The 13,813-nt window shown below is 30.6% G+C and overlaps 1 protein-coding gene across 2 annotated transcripts in view; it reads left to right on the forward strand.

Annotated features, from left to right (window-relative positions):
- Nucleotides 1-13,813, forward strand: part of Ir93a (Ionotropic receptor 93a) — a 55,750-nt gene that overhangs the window by 26,006 nt on the left and 15,931 nt on the right. For both annotated transcript variants that reach the window (XM_075366307.1, XM_075366308.1), the window contains 5 exons: nucleotides 958-1,125; nucleotides 4,459-4,674; nucleotides 6,615-6,721; nucleotides 9,255-9,333; nucleotides 10,420-10,497. In XM_075366307.1, coding sequence (XP_075222422.1) covers nucleotides 958-1,125; nucleotides 4,459-4,674; nucleotides 6,615-6,721; nucleotides 9,255-9,333; nucleotides 10,420-10,497 — 648 coding nt within the window. The remainder of the gene's footprint in view (nucleotides 1-957; nucleotides 1,126-4,458; nucleotides 4,675-6,614; nucleotides 6,722-9,254; nucleotides 9,334-10,419; nucleotides 10,498-13,813) is intronic.

Genomic DNA, 13,813 nt, shown 5'->3' on the forward strand with positions numbered 1-13,813 from the left:
CTTGGAAATAAGATTGAGCACCTCCCCGCTGTAATCTTCAAGTTAGAGTACCTCATTCAAACTTTTCCTGAATGAATAGGATGCAATTGTTTGACCATCAAATTCTGTGACCATCAATTTCTTTTAATCCAAATGCTCTGAACTGCTTCAAGCTATCAGTTGAAAACTCACTTGATTTCTATAAATTAGAACAAAACATTATTGAAAAAAATGTGTAATTGGGTGGTTAAATGTTGCTACTTCGAACATTTTCTTGGATGTAATAATATAAAACTTTTTAAACTTCAATTATCAACTGTTTGCTTATAGTAATTAGGAAAATTGACTTTTACCCACTTGGTATATATATGTTTTAAATAAATATACTAAATTGTATTGTAAAAAATGGCCAAAATTTTGGAAAACTTATTGAATTCTCCTTTTTCACTTCAGCATCTACAAGTTGATACCAAATTATAGACATCTTTTGTCGTAAGAAATGAATTTTGCGGTGCATCAGAAATGTCAAGACTGATTAAATTTTTAAAACCAGAATCTTTTGGATGAAAGTCAGACCCATTTTCAATTACATGTTTAAATCTGAAAACAAGATAATGCAGCAATTTAAAAAATAGACATTAAACTACTTTCTTATTACTACTATTAATTTAATTTAGATTAAATTAGGTAAAATTAAGTGTATTGTAACTTTTTTAGTGAAATCTACGTAGTCATTGTTTCTCTTTGATAATAAATGATTTTTGAACATTATTATATACACAATTTTATATGTAATTTTTTGACAAAATCTTTACATATCTTGTTGATTTAATTATTTTTGGTAATTACAATATTTATTTCTATATATAGAAATAAAAGACTAGAGTTGCATCCCGTTGTGAGTATAATTTCAACAAAGAATTAAATTTTGTTATACACTGTATAGATTTTTTAATCTTATTATTTAATCTATTTTAGGGTGGAGTATTATGCCGTTTAAGAGAGTTGTTAAACAATTTAGGTTTGGCATTACAAAAATCTATTCAAGATGAGTTGGAGCTATCTAAACAAGTGTCTGATGAGGAATGGGATGCTATCAAACCATCCAAAGTTGATCGTAGAAACACTCTTCTAAACTTTATTTCAGTAAGTATATGTACTAAGTAAGGATAAATATAAGTAAGCATACTTGCAAGTGTATAAAAGTATTATGTTTATTACAATTATATCTATATAAATTATATCAACAATAAGAAAAGGTTAATTATTGATAAGTAAGTTAAGTGTAATATAGGAAAGAAATATGTAATTAAACAATAAAATGTAAAATGATTACTGAATATCACTAGTGGTATTTCATTATTTTTACCCATTTTCATAAGTACTTGATTTGTTGTAATAAACTGATAACTGTAGCCTCATGAGTCAATATTCTTGTCATTTCTTGTGTTCAGATATCATACTACTGTTATTAATAATTTACTTGTTGTTTATTAGAATGTTTAGACATGATTTTGTGTGGTGTGTAGTGAAAAATGTTCCTCAACTAAAGGAACTTAACTAGACATTTTTGGTTGAAATTTCTGTTCAACAGCAAAGATTTTGTGGCTAAGTTCATATATTTGACATGTTATTCTCACTGCAATTTATTATCCTATTTGAGGGCACCAGCATAACATATTGAAAGAATGATATAAATGATATAGGTAAAAGTACTGTAAGGTGGTGTATATTTTATAACATATGTAGCCAAATTTATTTTATCAAAAGTACCCTAACAAATAAGGTGTTTTGACAAGATTTTGGGTTATATTTTTTCATTCAGGTCTCCTGAACAGTAACTTAAATCTGTGTTTCAAAAAGGACGTAACCCCTTTGTTTGACAATGTGAATTTTTTACAAAAATATGAATGCTAATGAAATATTTATAAAATAATATTCAAATTACCTTTGATAATTTTACAGTAGATGTTCAAAATGATTTCCTGTGTCACGATGCAGATTCGTACACGTTTCATGAAATTTGCAGCCACTTTTCGTAATGTTTGCTCAGTAATATCTAAATCTCACTTTCAATGTTAGCCTTCAATTCATCAAGTGTATGAGGATTGTTTTTAAAAATTACACTTTTTAAATATCCCCAAAGGAAAAAGTCTGCTGGGGTAAGATCTGGGGATCTTGGCGTCCACAACCCTTTTGATATTACATGATCGCCAAAAAATTCCCATAACATATCCAGTGTTTCATTAGCAGTATGTCATGTTGCATTATCCTGCTGCAACCAACATTCTCGTTTGTGTAAATCTAATATGGCAATAAACTGTGTAATAAAATTGTGATAAATCACACCATCTACAGATTTATTAAAAAAGTAAAGCCCTATTACACAACACCTGGAAATTGCACACCAAATAACAATTTTATTAATATTAATTTGGATGTAATGGTTGTTCATGAAACGTGTTAGGATTTTCAGCGCTCCATATTTGGCAGTTTTGGCTGTTAATGTAACCATCCAAGTGAAACCATGCCTTGTCGCTGAAATAAATACGATCCAAAATTTCAATACCGTTTTCATCAACAAGAGAATGAAACCAACGACAATACTATAAACATTTTCCATGATCTACTTCTTAAAGTGCTTGAATGACAGTGATGCGATAAGCATGCAATTGTAATTTTTTAGTAGCCCTGAAAGCTGTAGATAGTGAAAGCTCAGCCTGTGAAGATAACTTTCTGAGTGATTTTCTGGGTATCTTCCAGAACTTCTACTGTTAACAGCATTTGTTGACCTGTGCTTTTTCAATCATGTAAAATCATTATCCTCATGAGTTTGAAGATAATAAGGCAATTATAAATTAAAGTGAAAAATTTGATGGTCTGTAAACAAAAATATTTTTAAATGTGGAAATATTAATTACATGTTTTTATAAGAAGTTTCTTAAAGTTTACATCTGTAATTTTTCTATGAATGTACTGCTAGTCACATGAATATGAACATAGATATGAACATGGCAATCCAGTTCATCCAAATGAAAGCAACTCATTCAACACATGAAAGCATATCCTGTTCAAGACAACAACAGTATTTATGATAATATTGTTTTAAGTCATCTACACCTATAGGAAGACAGGACAAAAACTTTATCTTTTATAAAATGCCACAAAATGTAGTCAGGAGATGTTAAGTCTGGACTTCTTTGTGGTCAGTTTCTTAGTGTCATAATTTTGTTAGGTGCATTGCCAATCCAATATCTTGGAAAGTGTTCCAGATAATTTTAAACCTTTATCTGTCTGTGTTTCTTGGTGCTTATGAAGTAGAGCTCCACCTTGTATGAGAATGAAGTTCTCAGTGTCTTCTTGTTGAACTATTAGCTATTCATTTAACATGTCCAACTAAATTCTTCTGATTACTGTGCATTTCCTCCAGTCCATACACTTTTGTGGGAATTGCACAAAATATGTTCACTTTAGGTGAATCACTTTTATGTTGAACACTTTTTCTAGGGTTTTTTATTACTCATTTTATTATAATTTTTATTATCATTTTATTATAATATAACTATACATTGTATTTATTGATCTTTCTAATATGAAACATATACTAGTCATAAAAAATTAAATGATGAAAAAAAGGAAAGAAACCACCTTTTTTGTTAACACAGTTTTGTATGTCCATACAGAAAACTTTTTACAAGACTTTATGTCATCACTTAAACCTTGTGTTAATTGAATTTATAAGGCTTTATTTTCAACCATATCTGCCAAATTTTTCCACATTTGCAAACTTTGTAATTCTATACTTCTTGATCTAGTTGATTTACCTGGACTACATCGGTACATGGATTGAACACGATCAGCTTGTTTTTCTAACTCATGAGATCTTCCAGAATCTTGTTTTACACAGACATTCTGTGTTTTCTAATTGCTTTTTCCAGTGGTATATGGTTTGTCTTGTTGGTGATCGTTTACCATACTTTGTTCTGAAATATCACTGCATGGTAGTAACAAAATCTATTATGCCTAATTCCAGCACACAAAAACTTTCTTTGTAGGATTAGAGGCCATCTTGTCAAACTGATTATACAATATAATAATCATTACTGACATCAATAGAAGCTGTTGCATCCACTTTAAAACAATTCCTGTAAAACCATACTACTGTCTTTATACTTAAAAATTTAATGCAGACCATCAAAAGTGTAAACACAAATTTTATTTTTAATTACATGCATTAAAAATGATTTGTATATGGTTTTGGGAATAGGTTTACTAAACTTTATTTCTTGGCAAACTTAAATATTGTTGTTGTGTTTACTCATCATGTAAATACTATTCGAAGGCTAGGTATACTGATTTTTCAGGTAATTTATTTGATGCTTCTTTGATAATGCTAATTTATTATATTTTATATGATAATCTAGTTATTTAATGAATTATTATTAATTTTAATTTTTAAATGAACAAAATTTTTTTTAGGCACAAATTAGAAATGAAGGTGCTTGTGATAATTGTACATTTTGGAAATTAGCTGCTGGAGAAATTTGGGGTCAAGATTATCTTGACACAAAGGCTACAGACTTATTGTTTGTTGGTTCTTGGAATCCAAGAGAAGGTCCTGTGTTGTTAGATGAACTTTTCCCTCATTCAAAACATGGTTTTCGTTCACGCAGGTTACCAGTTGCTACTTTTCATGTGAGATCCTCTCATATATATTTAGCATGTATTCATATACATTGGTTTAATTTTTAAGTATAAGACCATATCTGCCCTGAAAACTATTTTGACTTGCAACAGGGTTCATAGTCAAAATATTTTATACTGATACAGTTAAATCGTTTATTTTATTTGTATCTGTCATCCACCATCTTGCAGATGAGAAAGTTTATTTCTGGGCTATTGTGAACATTACAACTGTGGTGTAAAACTTTATCATCACTTGGTTAAATTTATTATTTATTTAAATATTTATTATTATTTCATTTATTTATTTTTTTTCAAGTACTGTAGTGATTTTGAATGCGTTAACACTCTTAGCGCCATGTGTATCAATCTGATACATTTTTAGCAATGTCGTGTATAATTTTGATGCACACGTAATGGTCTTAATAAATAAATAAAAAATGTCTGGCTTGGGGTGAAGTTTTACTGATTTAGGCATGGTGCTAGCCAACCCACTGGGTTGGTCTAGTGGTGAACGCGTCTTCCCAAATCAGCTGATTTGGAAGTCGAGAGTTCCAGCGTTCAAGTCCTAGTAAACCCAGCTATTTTTACATGGACTTGAATACTAGATCGTGAATACCGGTGTTCTTTGGTGGTTGGGTTTCAATTAACCACACATCTCAGGTATGGTCGAACTGAGAATGTACAAGACTACACTTCATTCACACTCAATACATATCATCCTCGTTCATCCTCTGAAGTATTATCTAAAACGGTAGTTACCGGAGGCTAAACAGGAAAAAGAAAGAAAAGGCATGGTGCTAGCCGGCTTCCGTGGCGCGAGTGGTAGCGTCTCGGCCTATCATCTGGAGGTCCCGGGTTCGAATCCCGGTCAGGCATGGCATTTTCACACACGCTACAAATCAGTCATCTCATCCTCTGAAGTAATGCTTAACTGTGGACTCAGTGGTTAAACAGAAAAAAAAAAAAAAAAAAAAAAAAAAAAGGCATGGTGCTAAGAGTGTTAAATTTCTTGCATTAAATTCTTCACAAATTTTATTAAAATTGTATGCAAGTTAAAATGTTAGTGGATATTATTCTTGTTTCTAGTGTGTATTATTTCTTAACAATCCATTTTGTAATAATAATATCTTTAGAAGTTTCTGTTAAAAATTGAATTACTGTTTTTTTTCTGAAGACTATCTTTACTTCATAATAAACAAGACAGACAATTTTAATAAAAAAAACTTAATTTATTGAAAGTGATAAGTTACTATTTTTCAATATGGCATTCCTTTATGTGGCCAATATTTTCTAGTGAATCTAATTTCTTCAAAGGATGAAGAAAGAATTTGCAAATATTCCTTATAGGTGTAAAATTATTAAAAATGTACCATCAAATAAATACGTAAACATGAAATGCTAAGATTACTCCATTATTAAAGAGTCTTTAAATAGATTGTATTATGCAGTTTGCTAAAAACTGCGTGATTTGTGTATTTAAAAATATTTTAATAAAAACAATAAGTTACAGAACTTGCATAGTGAATTTCTTTGTGACCATTTGAGGTGTAAATTGTTTCTGGAATTTTAAATTTTCTGAAATATGTTCTTTTCATACAATATTTTATATAATTTCTATTTGGAATAATATTCTTTTAGCATAGAAAGAATTTTGTATTTAATATTTATAATCCATTCAAATATTTACATACAAGTACATATTTGTAACATGTAGTTGTTAAATGATGAAAATTCCCTTAAATAACTTGGGGAACAAGGAATGCAAAATAGTATTTATTTATTTACTTTCTTTTAGCATATTAAAAAAATATGGGGACACTTACTCTTTTATCTGTATTTATTATTTTTATGATATCTGTAATTCTTCTGTTATTTAATTGCAACAAAGTTGCTGGTTTTATTTGGAAGAGTTTGCAGTTTTAAAAAATGTGTTTTTAAATTTTTTTTAGTTTCCTCCCTGGCATATATTGTATATTAATGAATCTGGACACGTTGTTGACTACAAAGGACTTGTGTTTGAAATAATTAAATTACTTGCAACAAAGCTAAATTTTACGTAAGTTTTATATTTAATAGTTTCACTTTTTTATTAAACAATAATGCTAGGAATGTGAAAAAATAAGGGTATGCTGTCAGTATTATACTGCTATACTATGACAGTAATACATCATTAGGATGTTAACACTTTCATGTAGCTTTTTGTAGATGTAGCAGAGCACATCTGCTCAACTCTTCCATTGTCTGAAGACATATCTCTTTATATATTTATGTTAGGGTGACTTTTAGTGTTATGTGCCTGCATAGAGCTGTAAAAGAAAAACTAAAGTTTTTCATTGTGTACTTAGAATGTGTTTGGAATATGATATGATTGCATGTTATTTCAAGGCTAATTAAATTACTTGACAGTTCTGTGGTGATTTATTGATATGAAGATATAATTATGAGACATTTATATGTGTGCAATTTGATTATTCTGTTATTGCCATTTATCTTTATCGGAAATTATAATAAAATCTTTTGATAAATTGGAAACATGGTAACAGATATTTTAATGATTATATGTGATGAGGTTGTTCATGATTTTTTGTCTTGCTCAGTCTTTGGCTTGCCTTGTTCTCAGACTGTATATATTAACTGATTATTAGAGAGCAAAGTGCAAAAGAGTAACATGCATTTTAACAGGTTTAAAGTTGGGTCTACAATTCACAGTATAGTTAATACAACAATTCAAGATGATGGATGGCCTCTTGATTTTATAAGCATGTTGGTTTATGAAGAAAGATTTTGGAAAATTTTTTGTTTTGTTTTATTAAAGATGGCCTGCTGGTGTATTGTTTAGCAGGTTTGGTTTTTGTACATCTTGGTCCTAGGAAAGGGTATTTTGGTGGCAGTTAATAATCTTAGACCTTGATTTAAGCTAGCTTGACATTTACATTTGCTTCTAAATTTTATTTAGGTTTTTCTGGAAGATTTGGAAGAATTTCTTATAAATGGAATGACTTAAAAACTAAGTTTTAAATTCCTTTACTGAGTTGAAAGCCATTTCTGTGGTGAAGGTGTCACTTGTAGGGCTGAATTTCACCTACATTTTGTTGGACTAACATAATGATATGCAACAATATATTTGGCTCTGTTAAGAAGCCAATAGGAAACCATTTCATTTCTCTCTTTCCGTACTGAGCCTGGCATGGAGCTTGTTATTCTTGAGAACATGTGTTTTGGAGTTCCTTGTAATTTTTGTAAGGTCATCTATAATTTTTTTTTTATGGATATGGCAATTAATATTTAAATAAGGTTTGCTCAAAAAGTATCTGATCACATGTTTTTGGCTTGAAAAGTTGTTGAATGCAAGTGTTAAAAACTTGATAATAGTACTTAGTACACATGAAGTCAATTGTATTTTTTTTTTTGTTATTCATAGAGCAAATCAATTGTTGTTCAATAGCCAATGTGTATGTTATTGTAATAGGCACTTTTTACATTGTTATATTATACTTAATGACAGAATGTATTGAAAAAAATTTGTGCATCAATTTCTGCCATAAGCCTGGACAAGATTCTTTCCAAAGTGAAACATTTCATAAGATTAAGCAGGATTAAATGAAGTTATAAAGGTTACACAAATGAAAGAATGGTATAAATATTTTTAAAATGCTGACTTTAAGTTTAGAAGGACCAGCAAACCATCAACAAACTAAAATCTAAATGTCATCAACAATGTGTCATCAACAATTTAGTTTACTAATAAAAGATCATCTATTGATATCTGAGAAACTGCATATTACATTGGGCATACATAGAATTCTAATGCATTATTTGGGCATGTGCAGAGTGGCTATCACTTGCTTTCATCATTCCTAAAGGTGAAAAAAGTAAAACAAAGTAAGAGCAAAGTAAAAGTAATGATGACTGTTTATTTTTACAATTTGTCATCATAATATCCAAACAGTAATATCTAGAAGTTGTGTGCTGTCTTTGTGATGCAGTTTGGCATAAGAAACCAGACTTGTGGGATCACACAAGTGTAGTTCTACCATGATAATACATCCTCTTCATTTGTCACATATCTGTTACTTCTTGGCCAAACAGAATTCCTCAGGTTCACCAGGCTTCTTACTCACTAATATGGCTTTATGATTTCTGGTTGTTCACCAAGTTGCTTAATCCCAGAAAGGGTCTTCATTTAAGTGCTAGGAAGACGTAGTGGCAAATGCAACAACATAGCTGGTGGCAAAAAGAGAACTGTGGAGAGTGTTTTCAGCATTTAAGGACTGTTGGGTTGAGTGTGTAGAGTTACATGGGGTTTACTTCAAAAGTTACTAGAATTATAAGCCACTAACTATATTTGGTTTACCAGTACTTTACAATAGGGATGTTTTATTAAAAAATGGTTTTTTTTTTGTATATATAAGCAAATTTATTTTCATTCTATTTGTTCTAAACTTAGAATTCAGCTTGAATTATGTAGTTAAATTCAGCATAAATTAAAATTTGATTATTTAATTGCTTGTTAATAAACAACATATTCACAACAATTTTTTTCTAAAATTATAGATTGTTTATAAAAATAAAATTCTTGTTTTAATTAGGTATGATGTAATTGTTCCTACAAACACCAGTTTGTCTGGTTTTACAAATTCAACAAAGTACATGGAGCATTCATTAGAGGTAATAGAACTGTTTAGGTAGTTTTACTTTATTAAAGTATAATTATTATTTAAGATAAATTTTCCAGTTCCTTACAATGAAAATAACTTGAATAACTGTAAAAAATAAATGAGTACAATATACTACTGATTTTTGTATGCAACAGTGTAATCCAAATATGTTATTGATTGTCATGGTTATTATAATGTTGGTGAAGAATGAGGTGTTGAAAGAGTAAAGGAAAAATTGTACACAAAGCTGAGGTCAAGGTCACAATCCTCTCTTACACTTAACTTATTTATTGTACTAACTGTAAAAGAATATATAAAGTAAAAAATATTTCTAAATTACCTCTTCAAAAGATTTTACAAACGTTTAAAATTAAAACTTTTTTTGGGTTGGAAAATAGATGAGAAGAGGTTGTTTACTAACAGGTTGAATTGAAGATGAAATGAAAAATATAATAGTTTAGATCAAATTATTATATTATATAAAGAAGACAATATTAGGTGACTTTTTTGTCTTTAGTTTTTTATAACATCACTCGCTGCTGTTACATTATAGAAGAGGGTAGTATCTCACAAAATTGTTCAGCCTTTGTTGGCCTTTGCCCAATATCCAGGTTTATTAGGAAAAAAAATATATACAATAATTAAATAGTTTCAATAACAAGTAAAAGTAATAATAAACAAATTATTAATAATAAAATTATTACAGTATTACTGTTTTATGAAATATATGTATAGTAAAATTTAGTGAACTACGACACGTGTAAGTCTTTTATGAGAAGTCAGTGAGTGAAATTTTATTACCAGAAAAGTTATAAGTTCAGTCTGTTGTTTATTCTTTCAAAATAAAATAATATTTTTTGCACCTCAGCAAAAATACAAATATTGAAATACTGGTTAAAATGAATGTTACACAAACATTTTGAGTAGAGCCTTGTACAGTTACCAACATAATTTCTAAAAATGCCTTGATCTACTGAAATCTTACTATTCTTTTATGATAATTCTGTATAAGTCTTATTTGTTTTATGTTTTTGAATTATTATTCTCTGTAGACCTTTACTTTTTATTTTTGTGCTTGTTTTTGCATTATTTCTAGACTCTTGAAGGAGAACAAGATGAATCTGCTTTAAGTGGTGTTTGGAACAAAGTTATTGATGTTGTTAAAAATAAAAAGGTGAGAAACAACAGTGCAATAATGAATTTTATTATAATAACTGAAAAATAGATATAATGAATATAACCTTTTATTGATGTACTGTTGAATGACATTTATATGCTTTAAAATATTTTTGCATTATGCTCAATAGCCTGTCATTTAATCTTAATGTAAACATTTTTATTTTATGAACACTGATTTTACTGTTAGTTTTGGAGAATCCTCTCCATGTTAAATCAGTTTTATTAGGTGTAATACTTATCTGAATTTATTTTATTTTCCATGATTTATTTTATTTCCATGATTTTATTTTCAGTATTAGATACCTAATGTTCATGGTTATTACTGAAGTTAGCACTTTAATTTTAAATTTCTATTGTGAAAATTATTACAGTATTACTGTTTTATGGAAATATATGTATAGTAAAATTTAGTGAACTATGACACGTGTAAGTCTTTTATGAGAAGTCAGTGAGTGAAATTTTACTATCAGAAAAGTTATAAGTTCAGTCTGTTGTTTATTCTTTCAAAATAATTATTCTTCTCATAGTACATTTTTGTGTAATTTAAAAACCCTTCCAAAGTTGAAAATATGATGGTGTTGAAAATAAAATGGTTGTTATAGTAACATAATGCACATGCAGCAGCCATCAGCAATCTTTAATTTTGTTTCACGCCCTTTTGCTGTCCATTCCATTGTGCCAATAAAGCAGTGGTTGATAAAATATAGAATTCTTGTTACTAATCTTGTCAGTAGTCAGGTGAATAACATGATCATACTTCTTTTAAGTAGAGTGGAGACAGTGATACTCATATCCACTAAGTGTTTCATTTATGGTAATGTTTTGAGTGACAGCAGTTAGAGAGATTGGTGCTCAAAATTTAGAGATGGTACTTATGGGAACAAAATTACAAGTCCACAAGAAATTCCTGTGATGGTTGGTGGTCATCTGAAAAAACCACCAAATTTTGTCTTGTGAAGAGGCCTCAATTAGCTTCAGGATTTTAAAAAAATCCTGCAGAAGAGAATTGAAAAGCAATCAGACATGAAATATAAAAATATTTGATTCATTGTTCTCCAAAATAATCAGGAAGATGGCTCACTCCAAAAGGTCTCGCCTTTCTTGATAAACAAAGTTATAACAGGTGCAAGTGGTTCCCTGAAAAACATTAGAAAATTACATGACGGGTTGATTCTGATTGAAACTTTTAATGATGAACAGAGTCTCGATCTATCTTACGCCTCTGTAATATGGGCAGTATAAATATAAGTGCAGAATGCCACAAAACCCTAAATATGAATCAGGGATTGACTTTTTGCCAAGACCTTATGGATATAGGTGTCACTGAAATAGTTAATGAGCTTCATTCCCAAGATGTTATAGAAGTGAAATGTATAATGAAAAGGCAGAACAGAATAGAAGAACCAACACCGTCTCTTATACTGACTTTCAACCTCTTTCAGTTCGAATACGACCTTTCATTCCCAACCCTCGATAATTGTTTAAACGCCAAGGGTATGGTCACACTACATCATGCTTGAAAACAGAAATCTATGCTAGATGTGCTAATGAAGGCCACAAAGATACTAACTGCCAAGATGATGAAAAATGTGCAAATTGCAGTGATTTGCATACAACCCACTTCCAAGATTGTCCAACTTTTAAGGAAGAAAAGGCAATTTTCAGAATCTCCCACGCAGAAGCTATCTTTTCCAGCAGCACGCAGAAAATATAAAAAGACAATTAACTCAAGGAACCTGGTTAAATCAGATGCATCTTTTGCCACTGCTACATCAAAACAAGCTCCTAGAAATTTAGGTAATCAGCCATGCGGATCCTGCAGTGAGCTAAAAAAACTTGTTCAGATGTTATCTTATCAAGTTACATCACTTACAGCCACTATTTCAGAGCTGACAAGGATGAACAAAAAGTCTTTCATTGCAGTTAGTGAATCTAACTGTGGGATCCCTATGAAAGTTCCTTTCCCAGCGACAGGTTACCAAGTGGAACCCTAAACTTCTTTGGCAATCTTTTCCCTTGTCAAGTAAATGATAAAATTCTCAACGATCGCCCACTCGGCCCAGCTCCTCCAATTTACATGGGGATCTAACACCGACCCGATAATATTGAGCCGGCAAGTAGTCTCCATGTGCATTAGCTCGTACTTAGGACATATGTAAAGAACATGATTGGCATCATCCAACAGTCCTCATTGTGGACACATATTGGAGTCCACCAAGCTGAGTCTGCAATCTGTCTTTGAAAGCACATGCCCAGAAAGAAATTGTATCACATATTTGTTAGGGTGTACCCAAGAGGCAAACCAACAACATCTGGAAAGAGATCGTGCGTATAATGCCCACTCTCTGTTTCATTCCCTCTGTTTCAGCCTGCCAAAATCATTGCCATGTTGTTCAATTTCCTGCACTTTCTCTAAAGTCAACTCATTAGACTTCTTAGTAACATAACGCTGTTGCTTCTCAGATGCAATTATATCTTCTATTGGTTTCACGCTTGCAATCACCAAGGTTGCCTCTCATGAAATCATACAGTAACCTCCTGTTACCATTAACAATATAAGGCATTGAGCCCTCAATGATATATCCTGTTAGCTTTTGAATTTTAGCCTGTCCTCCCAAACAGGCGCTGCATGTAGCATAATAGCCTTGCATACACCCTTATACAGAATACTTCATGGTCTTAAAGTTAAGACCCCAATCAGGATTGACCACAAGTCATATTCCAAAGAATGGCACTACAAGCCTTCTCTGTGACGTACTGAAGATGCTTCTTGTATTGCAATTTCTCATCAAGAAATATCTCGAGGTACTTTTGAACCTGAACATACTTGATACACTAGCCTGACATCGAAACACGTACTTGCTGACTCGCTGCCAAACAGCCTTTGAGTTGCATCATCGTGGTCTTCTCTGGGCTGAACGTCATCACTCCCGCCTATGAGAAAAAAACCTTATTAGCGCTTTAACTTCTTTTTTTTTAATAAATTATCTAATGGTCTAAAAGTTCTCTTAGCCAATTAGTTTAAAATAATCTATATGTGTTTTTTAATTACACAATATTAGATAAACCTGAATTTTCTATGTAGTTAATTAATGAGTGATTTTATTTAGCAAGTAATACTTTCAAGCTGGTTACTCTTTTTGAATCAATTTTATTTATTTATCTTCGTGTATTTGCATCATTATTGTAATGATCTGGGTTTGCACTACTGTTCTGATCAAGGTTTTACATGGTTTTTGGTGATCCTTACAGCAAGTTCTGAAAAGTTTCTTTTTGTTATTGTTAATATCATTACATGGTCTATAATTATA

This window comes from Lycorma delicatula, chromosome 5 (genome assembly GCF_047948215.1).
Source record: "Lycorma delicatula isolate Av1 chromosome 5, ASM4794821v1, whole genome shotgun sequence".
In the NCBI taxonomy this organism is placed as follows: Eukaryota; Metazoa; Arthropoda; class Insecta; order Hemiptera; family Fulgoridae; genus Lycorma; species Lycorma delicatula.